The sequence below is a fragment of the Quercus robur genome, chromosome 4 (genome assembly GCF_932294415.1).
Source record: "Quercus robur chromosome 4, dhQueRobu3.1, whole genome shotgun sequence".
Lineage (NCBI taxonomy): Eukaryota > Viridiplantae > Streptophyta > Magnoliopsida > Fagales > Fagaceae > Quercus > Quercus robur.
Window position 1 is genome coordinate 18,956,295 of NC_065537.1, and position 27,376 is coordinate 18,983,670.

Genomic DNA, 27,376 nt, shown 5'->3' on the forward strand with positions numbered 1-27,376 from the left:
ATTCCTATTCAAGCTGTGTTGACTAAAAGCAATCCAGGGTGAAACGAACAAGTGAGCTTCTTTCTCTGATAATGATGCCGAAATTTATATGCCAAAAAAAAAAAAAAAAAGACCAAGTTTAACTACAAAATTGATTGTAGCCTAAGATTACAACAGTACCTAATAAAATAAACATCACTGTATATTTTGAAAAGGATAAAATTTAGCTATAAAATTGGTTGTAATTTAAGGCTATAAATTCTTTTAATAAAATTAACATTACTGCATATTTTGAAAATCGAACCGTTGAATTGCATATATTTTATGCTTTTAATACACATGTCAAATTATGTGTCAATCAGATATTATTTACTACATATTTATAACCTTATATTTTATGCATAATTTTAAATTAGAAAAACTTGCAATCTAAACAATTTATTGATGACATATCTATTGATTTTTAATTTTCTATAAATTTTGCAAGCATGGAAGATATAAGAAGAAAATGTAATTCGATGGTAAATTTGTCAAAATCTACCTCCAATAAAAAAATATTGAGTAAGGTTGTAAGCTTAGGCTACAATCAATTTTATTGCTAAATTTTGTTCTTTTGAAAATCTAATTGTTTAGTTACATGTTATTTACGTTCTTAATATATATATATATATATATATATCAAATTTTGTATTAATCGGATATTATTTACTATATGATTTATAAGCTTATATATCATGCATAATTTTAAACTAAAATAACTTGCAATTTAAAAAATTTATTGATGACATTACTATTAATTTTTAATTTTCTAGAAATTTTGCAAACATAATGGATATAAGAAGATGTAATCCAATGGTAGATTTGTCAAAATATACCTCAAATAAAAAGATATTGAGGAAGGTTGTAGCCTAAGGTTATAATCAATTTTGTAGTTAATCTTTGTCTCAAAATCTATTAGCTTGCTCTGTGAAAAATTAAACATTTTGATTAGCAAGGAGGCTCGTAGATGCTCTGCAAAATATCAGTCGAATTTTCAGTTTAGACTTTAGACTCAATCTTCTAGAAGAAAGGATAGGTTTGGGATCGTAGGATCTTGTGATTTTATCAATCCCAAACCATCCTACAAGCGATTCTAAGTTTTATACCATTCTAATTCAATCCTAATTATTTTGAGAAAGTAGGATAGTTCAATTCAAAATTTTAACAATCTTGGATATGAATGGCTATTGGTATGGTCCAATTCTAATAAAGTAGTTGGTTCTGAATTCTGATGAACATGCTCACCTTTGAGCCAATTTTTTCTGCCTTCAGCAGTTTTTTTTTTTTTTTTTGGCTGAGTTTTCTGCCTCCAGCATAATTGGTGATGTCAGATAGGAAGCCATATTTCCCATTCCTGCTTCATATGTACCTATTCTTGCTTCATATGCTTTGACCAGGTTCACTGCTTTTGATCAATATCTTTTTTTTACATTGAACACGTCTAAACGGGTTGGTTTCATATTAAGTCGATGTGAATTGACCTGTTTATTCAAGATGTCGATTTGGGTTTGACAGACCAAGCCTGTTTAATTGAAGGTCAATTTTACGTATATACTCTAAAAAAAAACTTAATGAACCAAATGCTAAAATCCTCAATTCATATGTTATTGAAATTCATAGAAAAGAAAGCACACACAATATATAGATCATTATACAATTACCATTAGACCAAAACTCAAAAAAAAAAAAAAAAAAAACCATTAAACTAAAACTCAATTTTTTGAAGGAAAAAAGTCAATATATATTTCTTTATTGAAATATCAAGAGACTCCCTTGAGAAAGAAGCTTGGAGTCTAAAGAATGTTGATTGAATAGTTGTGTTGTTTTTCCTCTGCAAATTCAATTGCCTTTGACTAAATCCCCTCCACCCAAGGCGTTACCTGCTTGATCCCTATAATCCAAATTTAAGATTTACAGTAGGTTCAACTCTTGTTTATTTTGAAAAGACCAATCTACTCAAACCATATGCTAAGATTAAACAAACTTGAAAAGAAAATTGACAACAAGACTTCTACACTACAATAAACAATTATCGACTTCTTAGTTCTAGACTTCTAGCATCTTTTGGAAATCAATATACATAATAACACAACCTATAAAAGAAAATAGCAAAACAAAGAATCTCACAATCTTAACCCTACTGATTGTAAGTGAAGAACTTAATTTTTGAAAGTAGCAAAAGATAGCTTGAACTCATACATATCATGGCCACTTAATGTGCGATGGACAGCCACTACTAGCTACAACAAAAGATTACAAGAGCAACAGGTTTCTTCTACTGGCTTGGTGTTTTAAAAAATTGTGAGCATGGAAACAAAATTTGAGAATAGCAATAGTTTCAGAAATTTAACTATAAAAGGGTTTTTTTTAGAGAAAGAAAGAGAATGGAGACGAGCTTGAGAGAGAGGTTGGGGAGTCAAAGGTTTAGGAAATACTACATTAGTCATTATACCAGAATGATGATTAAGGTACATTATGTGCAAACAAAAAGGCAAAAACTAAAACATCATTTTGGAGGAAAGCTGTGATTAATGCATCTACACTGCTACACAACTACAAAGGCAGAAACTTTTTTAAATAACCAACGTAAAAATTTGCCTTACCCAATATATATATATATATATATATATATTAATAGAGGATGGAGACTCTGTTTATGAGATGTATGTAACTATATCACCATAAAATAATAATGGTTCCCATGGGATAAAATAAAATAATAATGATTATAGCAAATAAAGGATATGGATTTGTGCAATTGAGGCACTAGAAATGCTAAAAGACCATCTATGTCGATCTCATTAGTTATTAGTCCCTTAAAAAAAAAATTGCAACAGCTGGTATACTAAAAGACATGAAGAAGAGAGAGAGAGTCATGGTGTAAATTTAGGCAATTAATGGGAGAGTTTGATGATTATAGAGAAACTTCATAGGACGTGCCACTTGGCAAAAGAGTAGATTCTCACACAATGAGGTCTCTGATTTTATATATACTAGCCGCAGACTTATGCGATGCGTGAGAATATAAATATTATGTAATAAGGTGTAATATATAAAAAGTAACAATTACTTTAAGTATTGTCTATTTTTTAAAAAGATTTTTACAAGTAATTTTTTTTAATCTTTTTATCTTTACAAATATATCATTTTATTACTTTTTTTGTGTTTGATTAATATTTTTTTTAAATGTGAACTATATTCTTCTAACTTCTATTGTAGTGTATTATATTTTTCTAATATACAACTAAACTTTATAAGTTTCAAATTTATTATTCAAATTTCCCATATCTTTAGAAATAAAGAAATTATCATAATAATCAAAACTCATCACAAAATTACAACGTTATCTTCGCCAAAATTAAAATGAAACTAAAGGAATATATATATATATATATATAAAAGACTTTATAATAATTTATTACTCAAACAATTGGTAGGCATATTCAATTTCCTATTTCCAAAAGAAACTAAGTATTAACCCAAACCAAAATTCAACCAAAGCTATAAAAGGGAAAGAGAAGACTTTCTAATGAAAAAAAAAAGAACCATCAACCTTAATTAGAGGTATAAGAAAGAACAAAAATCCAGAGAGAGAGAGAGAGAGAGAGAGAGAGAGAGAGAGAGAGAGAGAGAGAGAGAGAGAGAGAGAGAGAGAGAGAGAGAGTAATCATAGTTTTGTGGGGGGAAAAATATGGACTGAATTAAGAAAATGATATCAAATCTATACAAAATGAAATTGGGAGAAAATGAGTCAAAATATAAGAGTGAGGAAGAAAGTATAATAAGAGTGAGTCAAAGTATAATAATTTATTACTCAAACAATTGGTAGGCATATTCAATTTCCTATTTCCAAAAGAAACTAAGTATTAACCCAAACCAAAATTCAACCAAAGCTATAAAAGGGAAAGAGAAGACTTTCTAATGAAAAAAAAAGAACCATCAACCTTAATTAGAGGTATAAGAAAGAACAAAAATCCAGAGAGAGAGAGAGAGAGAGAGAGAGAGAGAGAGAGAGTAATCATAGTTTTGTGGGGGGAAAATATGGACTGAATTAAGAAAATGATATCAAATCTATACAAAATGAAATTGGGAGAAAATGAGTCAAAATATAAGAGTGAGGAAGAAAGTGTAACCGTAAAGTTGAGAGTAGTGGGGAGATAAAGAGACAAAAAAGAAGGGAAAAGGTTGTAAAAAATGTAATAGTAGGTGTGAATTAATGGGGAGAAGAAGAGTTTATTTTTTATTTTTTTTTGAGAATAGGGGAGAAGAACAGTTTAAATAGAGAAAAGAAAGTATAGAAAATTAGTGGAAGATGTGGCTGCTAATGTGGCTCAGTAGGAGCATAATAACAATAAATACTACGCTTTAGCTTTTAGATATATATATATATATATATATATAATGATTTTATAAAATATGAGAATTGTTAATAGGTTATCCGTGCTAGGTAAACATGTAAATTTGACTACATGACCTATTTATTAAATGGATAATGTTAGGTCATGCCAACCCTAATACATGTTTATTAAAGGCGTAAATACTCTTTTCGTCCTTACATTTTGGGGTCATTTCTATTTTTGTCCCTACATTTCTATTTTACCACTTTTAGTCCCTAATCCAATTAACGCTTGTTATTTTAGTCCTTTTTGTCACTCAACTAACAGAAAAAGCTGATGTGGGTTTAGAGAGAGAGAGAGAGTTGGGTTTTCGGCCAAGGTTGAGAGAGAGAGAGAGTTGGGTTTTGGGCCAAGGTTGAGAGAGAGAGGGCCAGGTTTTCGGTCTAAGAGAGTTGGGTTTTGGCTAAGGTTTAGAGAGAGAGAGAAAGCTGGGTTTTCGGCCATGAATTTAGAAAGAGAGAGTTGGGATTTTGGCCATGGATTTAGAGAGAGAGAGAGAGAGAGCTCACCTTCAACGGAAACCACCTTCAATCACCTCCGATCCAACTTAACCCGAAACCACCATCAGCCACCTCCACCTTCACCTTGAGAGAGCGCTTGAGATTTTCACCGAGAGAAAGAGAGCTTGGAGATTAGAAATTGATAAATTAGAGATTCTAATTTCTATATTATTTACGGAGAGAGAGCTTGGAGCTTGCAGAAGACTTTTTTATTTATATTTTTTATTATTTAATTTCTATATTCATTTATGATTTTTCTAAGTTTGATTTTCTTGTGTTCTTGTGTTTGATTTTATGGGTTTTTATGATTTTTTCTGGGTTGTGATCTTCTGTGTTCTTGACGAAGAGGATGTTAGATCTAAATTCATGTGTTTTTTTATTTTTAATTCTATTTTTAAAAAAAAAAATTGATCAATTAAAATTTAAAATTCTAAATTGACATGGATCTAAGGTGGCATTTATTATTATTATTTTATGCTGACTTGGCATTTATTAAATAATAAATAATTTTTTTATTATTATTTTATTCGCCACTTCAGCATTTACTGTGTCAATAGTGCACTCTGTTTGTCACGACAGCTTTTTCTGTTAGTTGAGTGACGGAAAGGACTAAAATAACAAACGTTAATTGGATTAGAGACTAAAAGTGGTAAAATAGAAATGTAGGGACCAAAATAGAAATGACCCCAAAATATAGGGACAAAAAGAGCATTTACGCCTTTACTAAATGGGTTATGTGAATCGTATCGTGTCAACTAGGGCTGTCCACGGGTCGGTCCGGGTCGGGTTTGTGCCCAACCCGAAACCGACCCGATCACTTCGGGTCTCCTAAATATGGACCCGCCGCCGACCTGCCGACGGCAACGGTTCGGGTGGTCGGACGTCGAAGTTTTCCGGTCGGGCTCGGATTGTGAGAATCGCGCTGGATTTTTGCCAAAATTTGCTTATTTTTGCTGGATCTGACCGGATTTCGAAGAAAGCTTGGCTGATCTCAACGAGCTTAGGCCGATATCGAAGAGATTCGGTGAGATCTCAACGAGATCAGGCCCGATCTCGAAGAGATCCGGCGAGATCTCGAAGAGATCCGGTGAGATCTCTAAGAGATCAGGCCAGATCTCGACGAGATCTCGCCGGATCTCGACAGATCGGAGAAAATTATACCGGCGAACTACTTCAATTGACGGAGAAAGATTTTCCGGTGTGTTTTTCGGTCGGGTCGGTTGAAATCGGTTTTCCATGCTTTAACCCGTCAACCGACCCGTCGGACTCGGATTTTGGGATTGGAGATCCGCCGCCGACCGTCACCGGCGTCGGGTCGGTCGGTTCTCGGGCCGAATCGGCCGGGTTAATCGGGTGGGTTGGGTACCGGGTCTGGTTGGACACCCCTAGTGTCAACTTGTTTAATAAACAGGTCATGTTAGGGTGAGGGGTTGTGACTCGATTAATAAACGTGTTGTGTTCGTGTAGATTTATATGGTTGGATATTTATGAGTTAACATGACATGAACACGATATGTGAACACAAATGATCACCCCTAGAATTGAATGTTGTTTTCTTTTGATTGTTTGAGGAGCTTGCACACAAGTGGCTTCAATGCCTTGAGATTTTTTTTTTTTTTTTTGAGAAACAAACACACACAAGGGAGAGAGAAATTGGGTCTGAAACAAAGGCACATCATAAACTCTATTTAAAAGTTATGGTAACTAACTTCTATAATGCTCTCTTATAATATGTCTTGGGATTGGGCTTATAATATCTGTATAATGTATACTTATTGTGGTTTTCTTCTATTTTAAATCTAAAGATTTTTAATAGAGGGAAGAGAGAAAAGCTCCTAAGTACCAATGTTCTTAGTTAAAGTTTGTGAAGTATGTAGAGCCATTCGGTCTTTCAAAGGGGAAGAAGAGAGTGACAAAAGGCATCAAATGTTAATGAAACCGTATGTAAACAACATAGAAGAAAACAGTCTTAGTGTAATTTTTTGATGAGGAATATTTCTTCATAGTCATGCTTCATTGAAGTTTTTTTTTTTTTGATACCATTCAAAAAAGGTATTAACCATAAGTAGCATTTACATCATGTTCCACAGTCGGCCAGCAGTAGTAAGTTAGCTCTTTTGTAGCTAAAACAGCTAACGACCATACATAGTTAAGGATAACCTTAGAAACAAAAATCAGCCTGCAATCTAATCCCATCTGCTGTAGGGAGGACATGTCTGCCATGAGAGTTCTCTCTTTCCAATCTGGGGCTCGCTTCTTGTCCACTACTTAAACTAGCTTTTTGCAATTACTTAACATCAAAATTTGTTGATATCAAAGGTTCTTAGCTTTGACTGCTGCCTCCACTACCGCATCCTGAACCGCACCTGCAACAGATCCAGTAGCACAGCTCCTAATACCACAAAACACCACTTCTCCTTGTAGATTTCTGGCCTCATATGCATAAGCACTTCTTTTAGCTCTCTTTCTTTTTGCACCTGCTGACTTTATGATCAGCTGCCACTGCCCACCAATTGGAATTTGGTCTGTATTTTGCTGATGCCTCTGTGTGCCCAATGAATCAGCCTCGTTAAAGATTTCATGGTACCTGCAAGACATTTTGAGTAGATAAGAGCACTTCTATTGGGTTAGGTTGCTTATCTTTATGAACCGCCAGATTCCTATGGTTCCATATCGACCACAAGACAGTAAATAGAGTTTGCAGGTATTTCATTGACTCCTGATCCATCCTTTTGTGTCTTATCAGCAAGGACCCAACCCACCCTTGGACTGAAACATTGTTTAGCTCAGAAGTATGAATATCCAATGATGAACCATGCCAAATGGCTCTAGTGAAAGGGCAGTAGAGAAAAAGATGAGTGGTGCTTTCATCCTCAGAATTGCAGAGAGGGCATGTACTATGGACATTGATCCCTCCATTACACAAATTCAGAAATGTAGGAACTGTCATGCATGACTTTCCACACAAAAATTCCAATTTTCAGAGGGATTTTTACATTCCAAATTAGGTTCCAAACCTCCTGGGGAATGGTATTGTGAGCATGGTGATCCTGCCTTGAGGCCTGGTAGTCTTCCTGAAGTATAGAATAGGCTTTGTGTACCTGAAATGAAACCCATTATTTACAAAGAATAAGACAAAACACATATCTGGCCTTCCCAAGGCTAAGTCGGTACATTTGTTGTATCCATTGGAAGCATCACTTATATTTCTCCTCAAGAAAACTGAAGGAAATCTATAGGCAGTGAACACTAAGGTCTAAAGGCCTCAGTCTATGATAATTACTAGTGCTAAAGCTATGCCACCATAGCCTAGTAAACATTGATAAAAAATTTTAACTGGCATTTATTGAACAGTCACTTATGCATAAATAAAAAACGATAAATGTATTGTGTATGTCTTGTGTTATTGGATTATGAGCTATATATAGTTCATGGTTCTGTAAATTTAGTTGTAGCAAGCTTAAGGCCCCCCACTTTGATTGTAAGAATGAACTAGTTGGGGGCAAAAAAAATGAATTGGTCCCCTGTATGAGTAGAATTAATGTGATATGCTTCCATTTTTTCTTTGGAAAACCAAACGAGTAGCATGTTGAAACATTCAAACCCAGTACATCATTGTTCAACTGTTCAAAAAAAAAAAAAAATAATGGGACCTCTTCTATCCAAGTTACATAATCTTCAATATTATGTGCACATCTTGCCAAAATGAGTATCTAGTAAAACTACCTTCCCATTGCTGAACGTGTTAACGTTGCAGATGAAATTTACCTTCCTTCACAACATTAGCCCACCAAAACTCGTAGTTTCTGTGTTCCTGAAGTTTTGCTATATATAATACCCCACTAAAACTCGTCCCCTCTGTATGCCAACATCATGAGCAAACCGAATGGTTTGGACTGCAGCCTCAAGTTCTGCCACAAAGCTCTCCAGAACTAGTTTTCCTTTTCAGCTCATTGCTGCAATGAGCAATCCTTGTTCATCCAGATTATGACCCCTGCTCCTGTTCTATGTAAATCCTCAAAAACTGTACCATCAAAGTATTCCTTGTAAATAGGTTTACAGGGAGGATTCCAATGCAGTGTGAGATTAATACAATGGCCTGTTACGGCATGAGTTGTTGAACTACCTGAGTTGCAGATTGCTTGAAATTCCTGCCAAAATTCTATAGCTTCATCTGCTATGACACTTGGCTGTTTTGTAGACTGCTCAAAGACCCACTTATTCCTTCCCTTCCAAATCATCCAGGACAGTATCAGGGATTGCTCCACAGTGTTGTCACAGCCCTCCTCCAATACAGGCCGAATTATTCTAACAAAGTCTAGGAATTCATGCTCTAATTACCTCTTTTCTACAGCACCAAATTCTTTGAGCCTCTTCACAATTCCATAATTCATGCATCATGTCATCCTCATTTAATTTGCAGCTTGGACATCATGGCTACGTTAGAACCCTTCTGTTCAATAGATTGGCACATGCAGGTAGAATGTTATGACATGCTCTCCATGTAAACATCTTAACTTTATTAGGGACCTTTGCTTTCCAAATTGAGCACCAAACCATCTCCACTGCAATTTTACTGGAGCTTCCAATTCCTATTGTGCACATCCCATCTTGTACATTTTATTTATTTTTTCATACCAAACTAGAAATTAGTAACTATTAGAAATTTCAGCAATCCAACCTTTACTTAATGTAATGAAGATAGTAACATTGAAAAGCAAACTCATTAGAACCATTGGTTTATACCCATAACATTATTAGGGACTATAATACCTAGTACCACAACAATAATAAAAATCTATACAAATTCACAATATTTTCATGTTTGTTAAGGATATTTAAGGAATCACATATCCTAGATACAAACAAGTGAACAACAATATTCAAATCACAAACCCGACATATATGGTGTGTTGAACTATTAGAGACAATTAAGGGAATGCCAATCAGCTTAATTAAGGGGTTTACAATCAACTGTAATTATGGGATTTGGCAACTATTAATTTTTTGTCTAGGTTCATTGTAACAGCATCTATATATTCAAACCAATGCCTATTACCTTTCCTTGGAAAGGTATTTGGAAGGCTAAGGCTCCTACTCATGTTTCCTTCTTTGTTTGGACTACGGCTTGGGAGAAGATTCTTACAGTGGATATTTTGCGGTATAGAGGATTCGATTTTGTTGATTGGTGCATTTTGTGCCGTTGTAACGGGGAGTCGGTGAATCCTTTGCTTCTCCATTGTGACAAAGCTTATCTGTTGTGGAGCATGGTTTTTAGATCCTTTGGGATTTCTTTGGTTTTGCCAAGATCGGTTGCAGATATGCTTTTTGGTTGGTGGAATTGGTTTGGAAAGCATTCTTCTGGCGTTTGGAATCTAGCTCCGTTGTGCCTAATGTGGTGTATTTGGAGAGAGCGTAATTGGCGTACTTTCGAGGATAGGGACAAGTCTGATGACCAGTTGCTCGCTTACTTTAGTGGCTCTCTTTTTGATTGGTCTAGGGCTTGGGGACTCACCTCTAGTGATTCTATCCCTATGTTCCTTAGTTCTCTTCTCTGTAATTAATTTGCTATTTGTTGTCTCCGTTTGTTTTCTCATTCTTTTCTTTTTCTTCTATCTTTTTGTTTGTTTCCTTCTCTGTATTCTCTGTTCTGCCTTGTGTTTTCATGAGGTAGCTTTTAATATATATCTTTCTTACTTATCAAAAAAAAAAAAAAAAAAAGTTCTATACACAGAAAATCCAATCCAAATTGGTTCAACCTTGTCATATTTGATCCCATGACCAAATTGCTGGCATTTTTACGAAACCTTTGGGTAAGGATTCTTTTCATCGTCTTATCAGCAAGCTGGGCGTTACTCATGTACACGCTCCACCTTGAGGGGGAGTATTAGAGACAATTAAGGGATTCCCAATCAGCTCAATTAAGGGGTTTCCAATCAGCTATAATTATGAGATTTGGTAGCTGTTACTGTTCTGTCTAACTGCAATTATGGGATTAGGCTGTCAATATTTTTGTCTAGGTTCATTGTAACAACATCTATATATTCAGACCAATATAAAAGTTCTATACACAGAAAATATAATTCAGAAAAATCTTTGTCCTCCAATCTTATTTTACATGAACATATTCATTTATTGTTCATCAGAAAAAACTCAATTGTTTGTCTTTTCCAGCCTCACTGTGCAAAGATGAATCAAGTATGGTTCTGTTTTGCAACTCTACTCAACCTTGCCTCCTAGCTCTAAAGCTTAGCGTTGAATTATCTCTTGAATTTGATGCAAAAAGTGCGAAAGATTAAAGAGACACACAAACACAAAGAGAGAGAGAGAGAGAGAGAGAGAGAGAGAGAGGTGTATGTGTCACTTATAGAATGGAATCAGGATTGTAGAATTTTGGAGCTAATTAAGTGCCCTTGATGGACTTCTTGAGTTCCCAATTAAACCAAAAGAAGATTCATCTAGCTTAAGAATGTCAATGGAAGACGATATAAAAAATTGAGCTGCTGTGGCATACTGTAGGGACATCAATTACTGCATTTGAAAAAACTGGCTACTAAGAATAAACCCCAAAGAGAACCCATTGAGTTGAATCTTCACAAGTTTTCTTGGGCTCAACATGTTGATTAGGAGCTTTCTCAGATTTTTCTGGTTCATTGTTCTCGACTTTTCAATTAGATCTATCCATCCAACATCTTTCCCCTACTTTCTTTTAAAAGAAAACTAGAGTAGCACTTGAGCTTTGTTGATAAACAACAATATATGTAGAAAAGAAATCATTCTATGAGACAGAGGGTCTCATTAAAAAGCCTTAGCAATATGGAAATATCTTCACAAAGAGTGGAAAACAAATTTTGCTAGAGGACAGGAAATAGCAACCTCATATGTCAGATAATGCATAAAGCTATCAATAAATTTGAGTAGGCTAAGACATAGTAGTGAAGATCTAAGACATTGCAATTCCTTGCATGTTAAGGGCACGAACTCCTTTCAAAATTATATTGGAACTAAATTAAAAGAGCATGAGGCGTGTTATATGCAAGGAGGTGAGAATACGTGATAGGTATTTTTTCATACTTGATGCACTTGCCACAATTGCACAGAGCTGACAGTCTGTATTTAGAATGAAACGTAAAGTGAAAAAAATCAAATGTTATTTTGTCTTATCTATAGAAAATGGACATTGTACCTAATAATAAAAACTATAGATATCTATTTAACACAAATATAAAATAAAATAAAATAAAAAGATTAAAAAAAAAAAAAAAAACCTAAAGAATGGAGCTTATTCTAATAAAGGACAAAAGGATTCTTCTGAATCATAGAAAGAGAAAAAAATCAATTATTACAATAAGCCAAAGTCATGGTTAATAGGAATTTAGTTCCCATTTACTACCAGCTGTTTAGCTTTTATGAGAATAGATAATCCCCCCTTTTTTTTGGATAAATAAACATTTTCATTAAAAATCAAGAAAACTGCTACCCCAGTACACAAGCTTGACTCAAGTACAATTTTCTTTTCACTTCTTATTTAACATGAAATCTTCCTAGAAGGTAGTATGAATCTACACCCAAACTCTGCTTCAAGATGTGGTAGTAATATTTTTCTAATTTCCATGGGTTGGTAAGTAGTCAATCAAAAATATAATTGCAAGGTTCGATGCATCATATATATATATATATATATATACACAAAAACAGTTTTTAAAAATACCACACATTATATGAATCTTGAATCTCAGGGAGAGTGGTTGTGGTATTGGGGTATTTATGCAAGAATACCACACATTATATGAATCTTGAAAAAAAAATTTATTGCCACGACAATTTTTTTTTTTCCCATCACCGAATAAGAGTATTGGGATAGGTACTAGCAGTTTTCTTACAATCTAAGTTGTGAAGAATGTTTATGTCCATACATTTTTGGTGGCTTGAGAAGTTAAGCAACATATAGTGCCAACCTGAATCATAGATAAAGTTCATTACAAAAACCTTGGCTATAGCCTACAGGTAAATTGGAACTTTTGCTTTGGATTACAGAAGGTATACTTCTTTTCCTCGTCAAATACGCTGTGTAAGCAGAAAGTGTAATTGAGGTGAGTTCTTAAATGGACAAATGTCTATGGATATTATATACCTGAGAACATTCATTTAGAGAGCCCATCTTCAGTTCACAATATGCCATGAATTTTGAGATGCTTAGCTCATAACCTTCTACAGAATTTAGAGGCGAGTTAAACTATTAAATGCTGATTTTCATTTTCGAACTATCCTTTCTACATGCATAATACTGACTTGAAATTGGAGCATTTTTGTTAATGCTTGTCTTGTATTCCATTGACAACTATGTGACTCAAAACTACTTTAAAATTTTAGTTTGAGCTATGGAAATTGGCTAAAAAACATGGGCAAAGGATCGTAAAGAATAGAAAGATCAATTCCAAAAACATAAGGAATAAAGCAGTTATATGAACAACTACAGTTGCTATACCAACAATAATGAAGTTGTGGCCCAGTCATCCTCACTATAATTCAAATATTCCTAAGTAGCAGAAAAAGAACAAAAAATAATAAAGACCTATGCTTTTAGATTATATTATTGAAAAATAGCTCTTCAACCAATCAACAAACTATATTGTTTCAGTTATCCTAACCAAAGGCATTAAAATGTCAAGCCATTTTAACTTGGACAGCATGTCCCACTTTTAAATGGTTAGCTAACCTAGTAAACTATCATAGACTAGTAAGGTGCAATGCTGCAATGCGAGTCATTCATGATTCTCATCTCAAACAATCTTGTACACAGCCAAACAAATGTAGTGTAGCTTTTAAAAGTCAAAATGATACACATTTTTCTAAAAAATTCAAGATTCTATGTGTTTGGTACACATCAATTTTTAAAATAAGAAACCATTTGATTAAAAAAGAATGACTGGAACTAGGAAATTAACTATTGCAGGATTATTCTTGACTACAGTGAGTACACATGCTTGATAAGGTAAGCAAAAAATATGCATCTTAAGTAGACCAATCAGATCAATAAAATATACATATGAAAACCTACTGTCCAATAATAAAAACTAGACTGACCTCCCATCCAAGGTGGAGGAAATTTTGGGCCTAATACTAACTCCAACACCAACTATCACAATTAACTGCATTAGAAAAATAAAAATCAATTAAAACAAAATAAATACTCGAGTAATTGAAAAGTCTGTGTTAATAATCCAACCATGGATGAGCCTCTTAATTTTGAGAGAGAGAGAGAGAGAGAGAGAGAGGGAGAACAGAGTGACAAAAGGCATCAAATGATAAAGAAATTGGATGGAAACAATAAAGGAGGAAACAATCTCAATGTAATTTTTTGATTGAGGCCTATTTCTTCAAATTTTAATCAAAATGTCCTTTTTTCTTTGACGGTGGAAAGAAATTGAATTTGGAGTCATAATTTACAAACATGTTCCATTGAAGTTGAACCTAAATGAACCCATCATTTACAAAGGTTAAGACAAAACGCATATTTGGCCTGCCCAAGGCTAAGTCAGATCCATTGGAATCCTCACTTGTTTTTCTCCTCAAGGGAGCAGAAGGAAATCTCTAGGCAGGTGGGCACTAAGCTCTAAGGGCCTTAGATTTAAATTACCAGTGCTAAAGGTATTCCACCATAGCCTAGTAAACATTGATTAAAAAAAAAAAAAAATTAACCGGCATTTATTGAACAGTAATTTTATGCATAAATAAAAAAAAAACATTCATACATAGTATAGTCTCACAAGCTAACATAGAATTGTCTAAAATTATCAATAACAAAAAAAATGAAATTGTCTAAACTGATTAAGTAAATTAATGAGTATTATTGGCAGGGTTAACATTCACATGCAAAATTAACATTACACAAGCTGGATTTTTTAAACCAATCATTGATTACGATATGAACAAATTTTTTTTTATGAATCAATCGATTTTATTAAATACAAACTAGAGTACACAGAGCCTTGAAGGGAATTACACCAGATGGAGGAACCCTTTATATGCACAAAAATACAAGCACAACAGTGTCACCTCAAATCAGGCCAACAAACTAAGTCTACCTATCCTTTAAAAAAATAATAATAATAAACCTACATAGCAAATAGAAATACAACAAAGGGATGATCCTTGTGAACAAACCAACAGTTGTGACTACATCAAGACACCAGAATGCACCATTTTGCAGAAGACTAGAAACAACAGCCATCATCATAATCATATTATGTCTTCTTAAATAGCATACAAGTATTCAAGCCCCATTTGCCGCATACTATCCATGGCATCTAAATTACACCCAAAGAAATTAAATAAGTAGGTAAATCCATAAGATATCCAAGATACATAACTATAATTCAAAGGGACAAAAAAAAAAAAAAAAAAAAAATTCACAGTTACTAATAATAATAGAAACTTTTATGTTTTCAGGTATAGAGATTCATTCTAAAGTCTCAAAAATAAGAACATCACATACCATAGAAACAGTTATCTTCTTCCACCACGTTTGTGGGCATTCTTCTTCAATCTTCTGAGCATGATATGCTGCTCTAATTTGACCATCCTCACAATGCACTTTGGTTTTCCAATTTTAAACATAAGATATCCCATAAACATTCCGAATATTGTTCCACATGCATAACCTATGGATACAGCTTGCCAACCAAACCCATTTTCATGCTCTAAATTTTCATCTTGTTGCAAGGTAGGTGGTGGTGGTTGCTTTGCCTCATGGTTGTCGCATGTTCTTGACAATGGAAACCCACACAATCCCATGTTTTCGGTGTACGAATCATTGTTGAATGTATTGAATTGATTTCCTGAAGGTATGTGTCCTGTGAGTTGGTTATGTGAGAGCTTTAAGACTTCAAGCGACATTAGATTTGTCAATTGACTAGGAATCTCCCCATGGAGCTTGTTGAAAGAGAGGTCTAAACATTCAAGATTGGTCAAATTTCCAATTGATGATGGAATATAACCTATAAGGTTATTGTAAGAAAAATTGAGCCCCTTGAATGATTTAAGCCTTCCAATTATCTTTGGCAACTCTCCTCTGAAACTATTGTTTGAAAAGTCAATACATGTTAAGATGGTTAGGACTCTCTCCATCTCAATATACTGCCCTTTAATCATGATACTCAATGAATCTTGATAATAATAATCTCCCATATATTTCTGTACAGCTTCACTTTGATTCACATCCATCATGGCTTTCAAATGTTTGAAACATTTTATTGGCAAAGGACCATTAAATTGATTGTTAGAGATGTCTATGATTCGCAAATTTGGGAAAGGAAATTTGGTTTTGGAATTGCCTATACCACCTTGAAATCTATTTGATCTTATGACAAGAACCTGCAATTTTTGAAGACTTCCCAACCAATCAGGGAAGGCTCCATTTATCTTATTGTTTCCAAGATCTAAAACTTCCAAGTCCCTACAGTTTGCCAAAGATGGTGGCATTGACCCTTCCAATTGATTGCCATTAAGGTTAATATTCCTAAAATTATTTCTTGTGGCAAATGTTGCGGGGATGGTACCATGAAGGCTGTTCATTCGCAAATCCAACACCGAGAGGGCAGTAGAATTTACCAAACACTTAGGAATCATGCCACTTAAGTTGTTATGAGACAAGTCTAGAACATTAAGGTAAATCGCATCGCAAATAAAAGATGGGATTTCTCCAGTTAATTTATTATTGGAGAAAAACATATATTCCAGACTAGAAAAATTTAGAGTGGGAAATGGTCCTTGAAGCATGTTGTCACGAAGATCAACATAATATAATGAATTCATCCCCACATCCCCTAACCATTTTGGAACTCGACCATAAATTCGGTTATTGGAAAGGTCTAAGGATTGTAAATTTGTTGTCAGTCTTAAGAAAATTGGGAATTCACTGATATTGGAGTAAGACAAGTTCAAATTTTGAAGATTGGGCAGGGCAAAGACAGCATTATTATTGATGCTAACTGAATTATTTGACAAATCAAGATAGTAGAGATTCTCAAGCTTTGAAAACATTTCAGACCCCAACATAATACTCAAGTTATTTGATGAGAGAGATAGGCTAGTAAGATTCACAAGTTTAGATACTGACCTAGGTATAGAGCCATGTAGCTTATTATAACCCAAATCAAGATACTTTAATGAATTGTACTTGAATTCACCAATCTCACCAACAAACTGATTACGATCAAGATACAAAGACTTCAAAGATGGCATACTGAACAACCAAGATGGCAGTGTTCCATTTAGGAGATTTGAACTTAAAGAGAGAACACTTAGATTCAAACCACTTACGTGACTAGGAAGGGGACCAACAAATTGATTGTTCCCAAGGCTTAAAGTTGAGAGATTCGGCAAGTTGAATAGTGATGACGGCAACAGACCTGTTAAAAATATTCACCAATAATTAAAAAATTGTTAGTTTGATGCGTCAGCCAAAAAAGACCTAAAATTTAAAAGTGGCAATAAAATCTCACCGCTAAAACTATTATTTGATAGATCCAAATATGTAAGTTTGGTAAGGTTCCCAAGCCATGCTGGAATTGACCCCGTAAAATTGCAACCAGGGAGAGCCAAATGCTTCAAGGACTTCAAATTGTCAATAGAATTAAGGAATTCTCTTGAAAACATTCTCCCAGAGAGACCTAAGAACTCCAGGGAACTACAACTCCAATTAGACTTTAGAAGAGAACCTTCAAGGTCCCAATTATACGTTAGATCATGGGTTTGTATATTGGGAAGACAGAGGATGTTATTTTCGAGTTTTCCCCGCAAGTCACAGTAACGGAGACTAAGAGTTGTCAAAGAGGAGGATAAATTCATCAAAGAATTAGGTCTGATTGAGGACATATTTGTCCCATCCAGAATAAGTTCCCTTAACCGAGTTAGGTTACCAATGACTCTTTTCCATACTGGAGCTTCGATTAATAATAGCTCATTGTAAGAAAGATCAAGGGTTTGTATACTGGGAAGGCAGAGGATGTTATTTTCGAGTTTTCCCCGCAAGTCACAGCGACGGAGACTAAGAGTTGTCAAAGAGGAGGATAGATTCATCAAAGAATTAGGTCTAATTGAGGACATATTTGTGTAATCCAGAAGAAGTTCCCTTAACTGAGTTAGGTTACCAAAGACTCTTTTCCATACTGGAGCTTCGATTAATAGCAGCCAATTCTTAGAAAGATCAAGTGAAACCAGTGAAGACAACTGAGAGATTTCAGACGGGATTTGGCCAGAAAATACAGAAAGAGAAAGGTTGAGATGAGTCAAACTCTTAAAGTTGCCAAATTCAGAAGGAATTAGGGAGTGATTGAACCAATTGTCAGCGAGGTTCAACCTCCTGAGATTGGGAAGAAAAAACAGGGCATTGTTGGAATGAAAGTGGCCCATAAGCCAGCTGGAAGTAAGGTCCAGGCCAACCACATGGCTTGTGTTTTTGTCACACTTGACCCCATCCCAATTGCAACAGTGCTTATCCTCCTGCCAGCTGGCTGTTTTAGGATAAGAAGTTTGTGAGTCAGAAGCAGATTTGTGAAGAGAAAAAGACTTACTAAAATGGAGTAGAGCAGAGCATGGTGGCATTGAAGAGAAGGAAGAAGAGAGAGACGATGGAAAGGGAAGTTGAGAATGCAAGATCAAACTGAACAAAAAGAAGACTTGATACTTCCAAGTTGAACGCCCCATTTGATACCCAATTCAACCAAAAACAGAACTCTGAAAATGGGGTAGTATTTTTGATGATGTTATAAGGAAGGTATGGGATGGAATGAATATTATATATAGATACTGCAAAGTCAACAGAAGTCATTCACCTTTTTTTTATTTAAAAAAAAAAGAAGTTAATTTCACGTCACGTGTGAGGTGACGTGAAATTGTACAGCTGGTACATAGAAATTGCACAGCTGGTACATATTCTCATACTTTAAACTTTCTAGGAACCTCCATGTATATCATCAGTTTAATTATAATATTTTAATAATTGGTAATTGAGTCCAGAAACTAACAATTAATTTGAAATATTGGGACCACAAAATTGCATTAGATATTTAGATTGCTATTCTTTTAAGAAAATAATTCTTTTAAAAATCGATGGAGCACTAAGGCCCTGTTTGGAAAATGAGTTTCAGTAGTTTTTTTCACATTTAAAATAACATTATACATATTTTCACACATTTTTTGTCTATATATATATATATATATATCAAAAACACCCAAACAACATAACTCAAACTCCTCTCTCAAACACCCCCTAAATATTCCATTTGAAATTGAAGTGGTTTTATATCTAGCTGAGTAAATATTATTATTGTGTACTAAAATTAAGAATTAAAATGGACAAGTTATTGGTGGAGTCAAAAATATAGTTTTGAGAGGTTATATATAAATTATTTTTTTTTTGGTGAAATTTAAAATAGTAATGTATAATATTCTCATTTGTTAATAAATAAATAGTATTTTTAAGAATGATTCGTTGGCCAAAGTCTGATAAAGATGTGGAGGTCACCATCAATTCTTGTTAGGAAATTGATAAAAATTAAAGTGGTCTAAGCGTGTAAATTGGTGGAAGGTAGGAAGTTTGTGTTCACACTTAAAAGTTTGATTTTATAGACTTGCACAGTTTTTTCTCCGCACCATAGTCTTTTTTTTTTTTTTTTAAATTACTTTTAATAAGTTTACTTTGAAATCTTACAGCCCATTTGGTATGTGTGTTTAAATAATAGTTTTCAATTTTTTTAAAATACGTGTGAGTGAAAAAGTGTGAAAATACGTGTAATATTCTTTAAAAACTAAAAACATGTGTTTAAACACATATACCAAATAACCCATTTGGGAGTGTTTGGTACGTGCACTTAAATAACGGTTTTCAGTTTTTTTAGAAATACGTGTGGGTGAAAAAGTGTGTAAAAATACATGTAATGTGGTTTAAAAATTAAAAACTGTTGTTTAAGTTATGGTATCGAACAGGCTTACCTTTTGAAAGTGCGTATCCTTTTTCTTTTTTGAAATCAAAGTGAGCAACTTTTTTAATTGTTTGGTTAGTTAAATACATTTCTAAAATCATCTATTAAAGATTGTCCATAAGCATTATAGATTCCACTAGTTTTTTATTATTATTATCAAATAGATCTTTAACAGTGACACCAAGAAATTAAGGTCCATATAGCGCGTAGGTTTAAAGCTACACAGTAATGCTACTTACACAATGTATAGACATTTTTATCCATAAATATCACTTAATTATTATTCACGTTTTATTTTATTTATTCAAAAATTAAGATTTCTTACTTAGATACACAAATAATAAGAAAATAACGGAAAAATTGTGCCCAAAAAGGTAAAGTAGGCCTAAACAAGTATTTGCGTTCAAACTTCATACAATAAAGTTTGATTTCACATACTAGCACTTTTTTTTTTTTTTTTGGGTAGGTGCCAGTTTTTTTTAATTATTGGATTAATTAAATGATACACGTTTCCTTTGTTGGTAGTAAAAGCCATTGCAATCTTTGAGCAAAAGGTTACAAATAATGCTAAAAACAAGAATTAAGATTGGTTCAAAAATAGTTAATTTGGAGTCCCGTGTGAAGTGACGTGAAATTGTAAAACTTGTGCATGTTCTCATACTTTGCACTTTCTAGGAACCTCCATATATCACGTCAGATTAATTATAATATTTTAATAATTGCTAATTGAGTCCAGAAAGGCCGAAACTGGCCATTAATTTGAGATATTGAGATTTGAGACCACAAAATTGCATTAGATTGCTCTTCTTTCAAGGAAAAAAAAAACTTCTTTTAAAAGTCGTTGGAGTGCTAAATTTTCCATTTAAAATTGAAGTGGTTTTATCTAGCTGAATAAATATTATTATGGTGCACTAAAATTAAGAATTAAAATGGACAGGTGGCATGTGGTTTGTGTATATATATATATATATATATATGTGTGTGTGTGTGTGGATTGGGTTCAAATTACGTTATGTATAACTTTAACAAATATTATATCACTTAATAACTTATTATGGGATGTAAATTTTGACAAATTTATCATTAGATTACATTATATTCATATACTTCTCATGCTTAAAATTTCAAGGTCATCAAATATCAATAGTCATGTTATCAACAATTATTTAAATTCAAGTTTTTGTGATTTAAAATAATACATAAAAGATGAGTTTATGAATCAGATGATAAATAACATTCGATTGACATAAAAATTTGATATGCATATTAAGGACATAGAGAACATATAATTCAATTGAGAGATTTTTAAAATATGAATTCAATAACGAGTTATTAGATAGTGTAACATTACTTAATATATATATATATATATATGTATGTGTGTATATATATATATATAAGTAATAACTTTAGAATGGTACATCGAAATAGGTCGGTATAGAAATATTTTTTTCCAATGGACAAACCAAAACAGAGTTCGAAACAGTATTTATAACATTGGATACGAAATGTAGAAAACTACACTGATATTGCGGTTTTATTATTCAACCATGAGTTGTCCATGGTCTTGATAAAATATTCTCATTCATAAAAATAAAGTTATTAAAAAAAAGAAAAAAAAAAGATATTTCCAAGAATCATTCATTGGTCAGTGAGTATTACCTATTGATACCAACATTTGGGTGGCCTAGTTAGTAAGATACCAGACCGGCAAGTTTCAAAACTTGGGTTCGAGCCTTAACAACTAACTATGTGTTGGTGCTCCTCATATCTCATTTCCATCCCAAATGGTTTAAAGAATAATAAATGAGTTTCTCATGGACCAAGAGTATAGGGTTTAGCCTGGGAGGGGATAGGATGCTACTATAGTCTTGCCCAAGTAGGACCCTCTACCTATTTTTTTTAACCCAAAAAAAAAAAAAAATAGTATTACCTATTAATGAAAGTGAGCCTAAACAATGAATTGCATTTAGATTTCAAACTCTCAGTGAGAATTACTCACACTGCTTGCTTTTTTCTTTTCTTTTTTTGGTCTAGCCACATACACCATCAATCTTGTTAGTTGCTATGCACATCTCCAACGCCATCACATAGAAGTTTACAGAAATTGCAATTACTGAGCATTGTATTTCACCCTTTTTTAGTGTTTTCATATATTGTTGCTATGATTTTTTTGTTTTTACTATTATCAAAGACGAGGAAGTCTACAGCAGACATGTATATTTATGACAATAGTATTTTTTTTTTTTTTTTTGAGAACCATGAGATTATGATTTTAGCTAGCTAGTTCGAAAGCTTCCTTAAGGCATATTGTAATATCAACATCATAAGAAAGTGTAGAAAAGTCCCATAAGGTTCGTGTTTAATGGTTACAAATAATTATAAAAACAAGAATTAAGATTGGTAACATTGGTTCAAAATTTATAATAAAAAAGAAAAAGAGCAACGTGGTTACAAATAAATAAAAGAAGGAGAAAGGGAAGGAAGAGGTGGAAAACTTGTGCGTAAAGCTTGGGGCAATTTTCTAAAAGTTAAAATACACCTAAGTGTGTAATTGTTAATTGGTTAAATGCAAGGCGTGAAGTTTGTGTTCAAACTTATAAAGTTTGACTCTACAAACTTGCACATCCTTTTTTATTTTTTCGTCCAGTCTTTTTTCACTAATTTTTTTTTTTTTTGAGATAGAAATAAAGTCGTGTTTACTCTTTACTTTTTGAAAGTGCGTCATTTAAAAAAAAAAAAGATTTTTTGAAATCAAAGTGCATGTCGTTTTGAAAGTGCGTAGAGAAGGAGCTGCAAGTTTTCCTCAATGCAGATAGCTAATTAATGAAGGACTTCAATGAGTTCCACACAAAACTTGTTGGACTGAATAGGTGAAATTCCACACAAAATCTTATGAAGGGCTTTATCCAGATAATATGGTTTGACCAAGAATTAACTTAATTCAGGATTTTGTTGGACTTGAGAATATTGGAACCATTTCTTCATATTAAGGTGCGGTTTGGATAGTTGAAACGTGTTCAGTTTTTTTTTTTTAAACCAACGCTTGTTGCACTGTTCATGGGACATGAACAATGCAATTAGGCCAATGAACACTACTCGGCCAATGAACAGTAACTTTTTAATTATTTTTTTTTATTGTTTTCAATTTTCAGTTTTCAGCAAAATAAGCTGTATCCAAACGGACCCTAATTGTAAGACTGAGTGGCGTTATTACTGCAGTAAGGTAATCTCTGGCACTCAGTATTTATTCAAAAACATTAACTTTGAAAATGTTGCCTAGTCTTGGTTGTAACTTGTAAGAATTCAAGACATATACATGCGGATTCAGATTTTCTAGATTTTCTAAGGTACTCTACAATATAAAGTTCTTTAAATCTCAACCTTTCTATTAAAATAAATGTTTAAGATGGTGACACATCATCAATTCACTTATACAATCTTAAATTAGTCTTTCAAAACACATAAATATCCTTATTTATCCTAAACACCTTTCAACTTCTAGACTTATCTCTCAATTTATTTATTTATTTTAAATTATGAACTTATCTCTGTTACTTCTTTTTTCAGAAAAATCATCAACCCAACAACAATGATCATTATAACTTAAGCATTTATCTCCATGTTTCTATCTTTAAAAACTAAATAACAACCCAATCATTTTTCATAAGATGCTTTTTTCAAGGGTATAGCTTGCATCTAGCGTTGTTGGCAACAAGATCTTTAGAGTTGGTTCTAGATTCTTGAACCAGTAAAAAGCGTTTGCATCTCCATCTGAACAAAATTGCTCAAGCAATTTTATTATTCTAACTTGTTTCATCCTTGGGAGGATTAACCATCCCAATGTTGAAGATAAACTTAGTATTAAGACTTGCTCTGGCTTGGGAGTCCACCTTGACGGCTTGACCTCATTGGTTCATTTCTTATTAAATGTTAATATTAATATTCATTTCTCATAAATCATCAATTGTGGCAAGCATTGTTTTTTGAGTTGGTGATTTTATGGAAAAAGACAATTTAAAAAAAGAAGTTTTTTTTTTTGAGAAAGAAAAAAAGAAGTTGAATGGTGTTAAGCTGCTAACGTCAACATTTACTATACATTAAGTGTACTTTTTGTATGTTAAGACTAATTTAGGGTTGTACTTGTATTTATGAATCGATAATGTGGCAGCATCTTAACCATTTATTTTAAAAGAAATGTTGAGATTTAAAGAACTTTACATTGTAGAGTACCCTAGGAAATGTAGAGAATCTAAATCACATGCTAGATACTAGAAAACAAATAATAAAAAAATCTATAAGGTTTATGAATGTACCTCCAAATATCATGGGTAAACCTAAATAGATTATCAATAGCAATAGAAACGCATGTGCACACCTGGCACACGGCCCAGACAAGTCTTCCTTTCCATGCTCCTCCTTTCAAGACGGCTTTCAATGGGCCAAGCCACCCCAATCTCTACAAGTATGAGATCTAGGGTTTCGTCTAACGTTAGGAGTGGAGAGGGGACCTATCCTTATATAATATACAGTAAATATCCACCAATTATAGATCAGGCTTAAAACCCTACACTTCACCTCACATCAGACTATGGCATAAGCCCAATAAAACAAGGTGTACCAAGGTTCAATACTGAATTTGACCACAGTATATTAACAAACCCTCTAGTTATATTCACTGTGTCACATCCAATTCGTTTTATGAATCCAAAAGTCCAATAAATAGAAGCTCAATTCTAACATTCTCACACTTGGAAACATTAATTAGTGTTTGTAATATTGAAACAACTATTATTATTTTGAAATAGCTATTATTATTAGGAATAGGGTTAATGAAACAGCTATTATTCTCAAGGAACCTTCCATCATCATGCTTTGTAAAAATAATAAAACTGGTTTACGATTTTGTTTATGTAATAAATGGTACTAACGGAATGCTTATTTATAGGAAAGGCAATGTCTTATTGTATTGTAATGAGAGGAGAGGAGTTTGATTGAGCTTAATCAGTTTTCTTACTTCAAATTTGTACCACGCATAGGGATTCGGCGTCAAGTATTGACTCTGTGAGTCTTGTAGATGCGACCATTAAGTGGGCCATTAGCTTCATTTGGATACATGTATCAATTTTCTAACTCAAGAAAGGTGCATTGCAACTTATTTTACACGGAGCTATGATTGGTCATCATCATTCATTGCTATATCAAATTCTTTTAAAAAAATTCAAGGATCATTAAATCACTATGAAAGGACTGGAATTTGTTTGAGCTTAAACGGTTTTATTATACTTTAAATTTGTACCACGCATAGGGATTCGGCGTCAAGCATTGACTCTGTGAGTCTTGTAGATTCATTTGGATACATGTAGCAATTTTCTAACTTGGGAAAGGTGCATTGCAACTTATTTTACACGGAGCTATGATTGGTCATTATCATTCATTGCTTTATCAAATTCTTTTAAAAAAAAATCAAGGATCATTAAATCACTATGAGAGGACTGGAGTTTGTTTGAGCTTAATCGGTTTTCTTATACTTTAAATTTGAACCACGCATAGGGATTCGGCGTCAAGCATTGACTCTGTAAGTCTTGTAGATGCAATCATTAAGTGGGCCATTAGGTTCATTTGGATACATGTATCAATTTTCTAACTTGAGAAAGGTGCATTGCAACTTATTTTACACAGAGCTATGATTGGTCATCATCATTCATTGCTTTATCAAATTCTTTTAAAAAAATTCAAGGATCATTAAATCACTATGAGAGGACTGGAGTTTGTTTGAGCTTAATCGGTTTTCTTATACTTTAAATTTGTACCATGCATAGGGATTCAACGTCAAGCATTGACTTTGTGAGTCTTGTAGATGCAACCATTAAGTGAGCCATTAGGTTCATTTGGATGCATATATCAATTTTCTAACTTAAGAAAGGTGCATTGCAAGTTATTTTACACGGAGCTATGATTGGTCATCATCATTCGTTACTTTATCAAATTCTTTTAAAAAAATCAAGGATCATTAAATCACTATGAGAGGACTGGAGTTTGTTTGAGCTTAAATGTTTTTCTTATACTTTAAATTTGTACCACGCATAGGGATTTGGCGTCAAGCATTGACTCTGTGAGTCTTGTAGATGCGACCATTAAGTGGGCCATTAGGTTCATTTGGATACATGTATCAATTTTCTAACTCAAGAAAGGTGCATTGCAACTTATTTTACACGGAGCTATGATTGGTCATCATCATTCATTGCTTTATCAAATTCTTTTAAAAAAATCAAGGATCATTAAATCACTATGAGAGGACTGGAGTTTGTTTGAGCTTAAACGGTTTTCTTATACTTTAAATTTGTACCACGCATAGGGATTCGGCGTCAAGCATTGACTCGTTGAGTCTTGTAGATGCGACCATTAAGTGGGCCATTAGGTTCATTTGGATGCATATATCAATTTTCTAACTCAAGAAAGGTGCATTGCAACTTATTTTACACGGAGCTATGATTGGTCATCATCATTAGTTGCTTTATCAAATTCTTTTAAAAAAATTCAAGGATCATTAAATCACTATGAGAGGACTGGAGTTTGTTTGAGCTTAAACGGTTTTCTTATACTTTAAATTTGTACCACGCATAGGGATTCGACATCAAGCCTTTACTCGTTAAGTCTTGTAGATGCGACCATTAAGTGGGCCATTAGGTTCATTTGGATGCATATATCAATTTTCTAACTCAAGAAAGGTGCATTGCAACTTATTTTACACGGAGCTATGATTGGTCATCATCATTAGTTGCTTTATCAAATTCTTTTAAAAAAATTCAAGGATCATTAAATCACTATGAGAGGACTGGAGTTTGTTTGAGCTTAATCGGTTTTCTTATACTTTAAATTTGTACCACGTATAGGGATTTGGCGTCAAGCATTGACTCTGTGAGTCTTGTAGATGCGGCCATTAAGTGGGCCATTAGGTTCATTTGGATGCATATATCAATTTTCTAACTCAAGAAAGGTGCATTGCAACTTATTTTACACGGAGCTATGATTGGTCATCATCATTCGTTGCTTTATCAAATTCTTTTAAAAAAATTCAAGATCATTAAAATGAAATATAGTGATTTGATTTCAGTGATTTTTTATTTTTTATTTTTAAGGTGGTACTACTTAGAAGGGTAGAACATTATTAATACAATTATTTATGTTTTGACAACCATGATCTGAGCTTAATCGATTTTTTGTTGCTTTTAATTTGAGAAGTGTCATGTTCACAATATTTTCACAACAAATCTTATGTGGTAAGTTGTTACTAGTTTTAATTTAAATTCACCATTGAAATTAATTTTTTGCCCATTAATAACAACCAGTAAAACAATAACAACCTACAACTTAGAATTTATTATGAAAGTATTTTGGTATGTGTACATAGCATTTCTCTTTAAATTTCTACCATAAGTTAGGGAATGACTTTGTAAGTCTTGTTTATGGG

At 33.3% G+C, this 27,376-nt stretch overlaps 1 protein-coding gene and 1 long non-coding RNA gene across 13 annotated transcripts in view; one reads left to right on the forward strand and one right to left on the reverse strand.

Moving 5' to 3' along the window:
* Positions 1–18,463, forward strand: part of LOC126720779 (uncharacterized) — a 156,523-nt gene extending 138,060 nt beyond the window's left edge. Inside the window, exon 4 of the long non-coding RNA XR_007653687.1 lies at positions 18,350–18,463. This is a non-coding gene — a long non-coding RNA (uncharacterized LOC126720779). The remainder of the gene's footprint in view (positions 1–18,349) is intronic.
* LOC126720768 (receptor-like protein 33) overlaps positions 1–27,376 on the reverse strand; it is a 322,024-nt gene that overhangs the window by 148,687 nt on the left and 145,961 nt on the right. For 6 of the 12 annotated variants that reach the window (XR_007653644.1, XR_007653642.1, XR_007653643.1 and 3 more), the window contains exon 4: positions 15,414–15,641. Coding sequence is in view for 4 of the 12 variants with exons in the window: in XM_050423568.1 (XP_050279525.1) it covers positions 15,425–15,641 (217 nt within the window). In the remaining 8 variants the exon portion in view is untranslated. Of the gene's footprint in view, positions 1–6,930; positions 8,017–8,568; positions 9,558–13,906; positions 14,068–15,128; positions 15,226–15,413; positions 15,642–27,376 lie in introns of those variants that run through there. The other 6 variants (XR_007653647.1, XR_007653645.1, XR_007653646.1 and 3 more) reach the window with 6 other exon arrangements.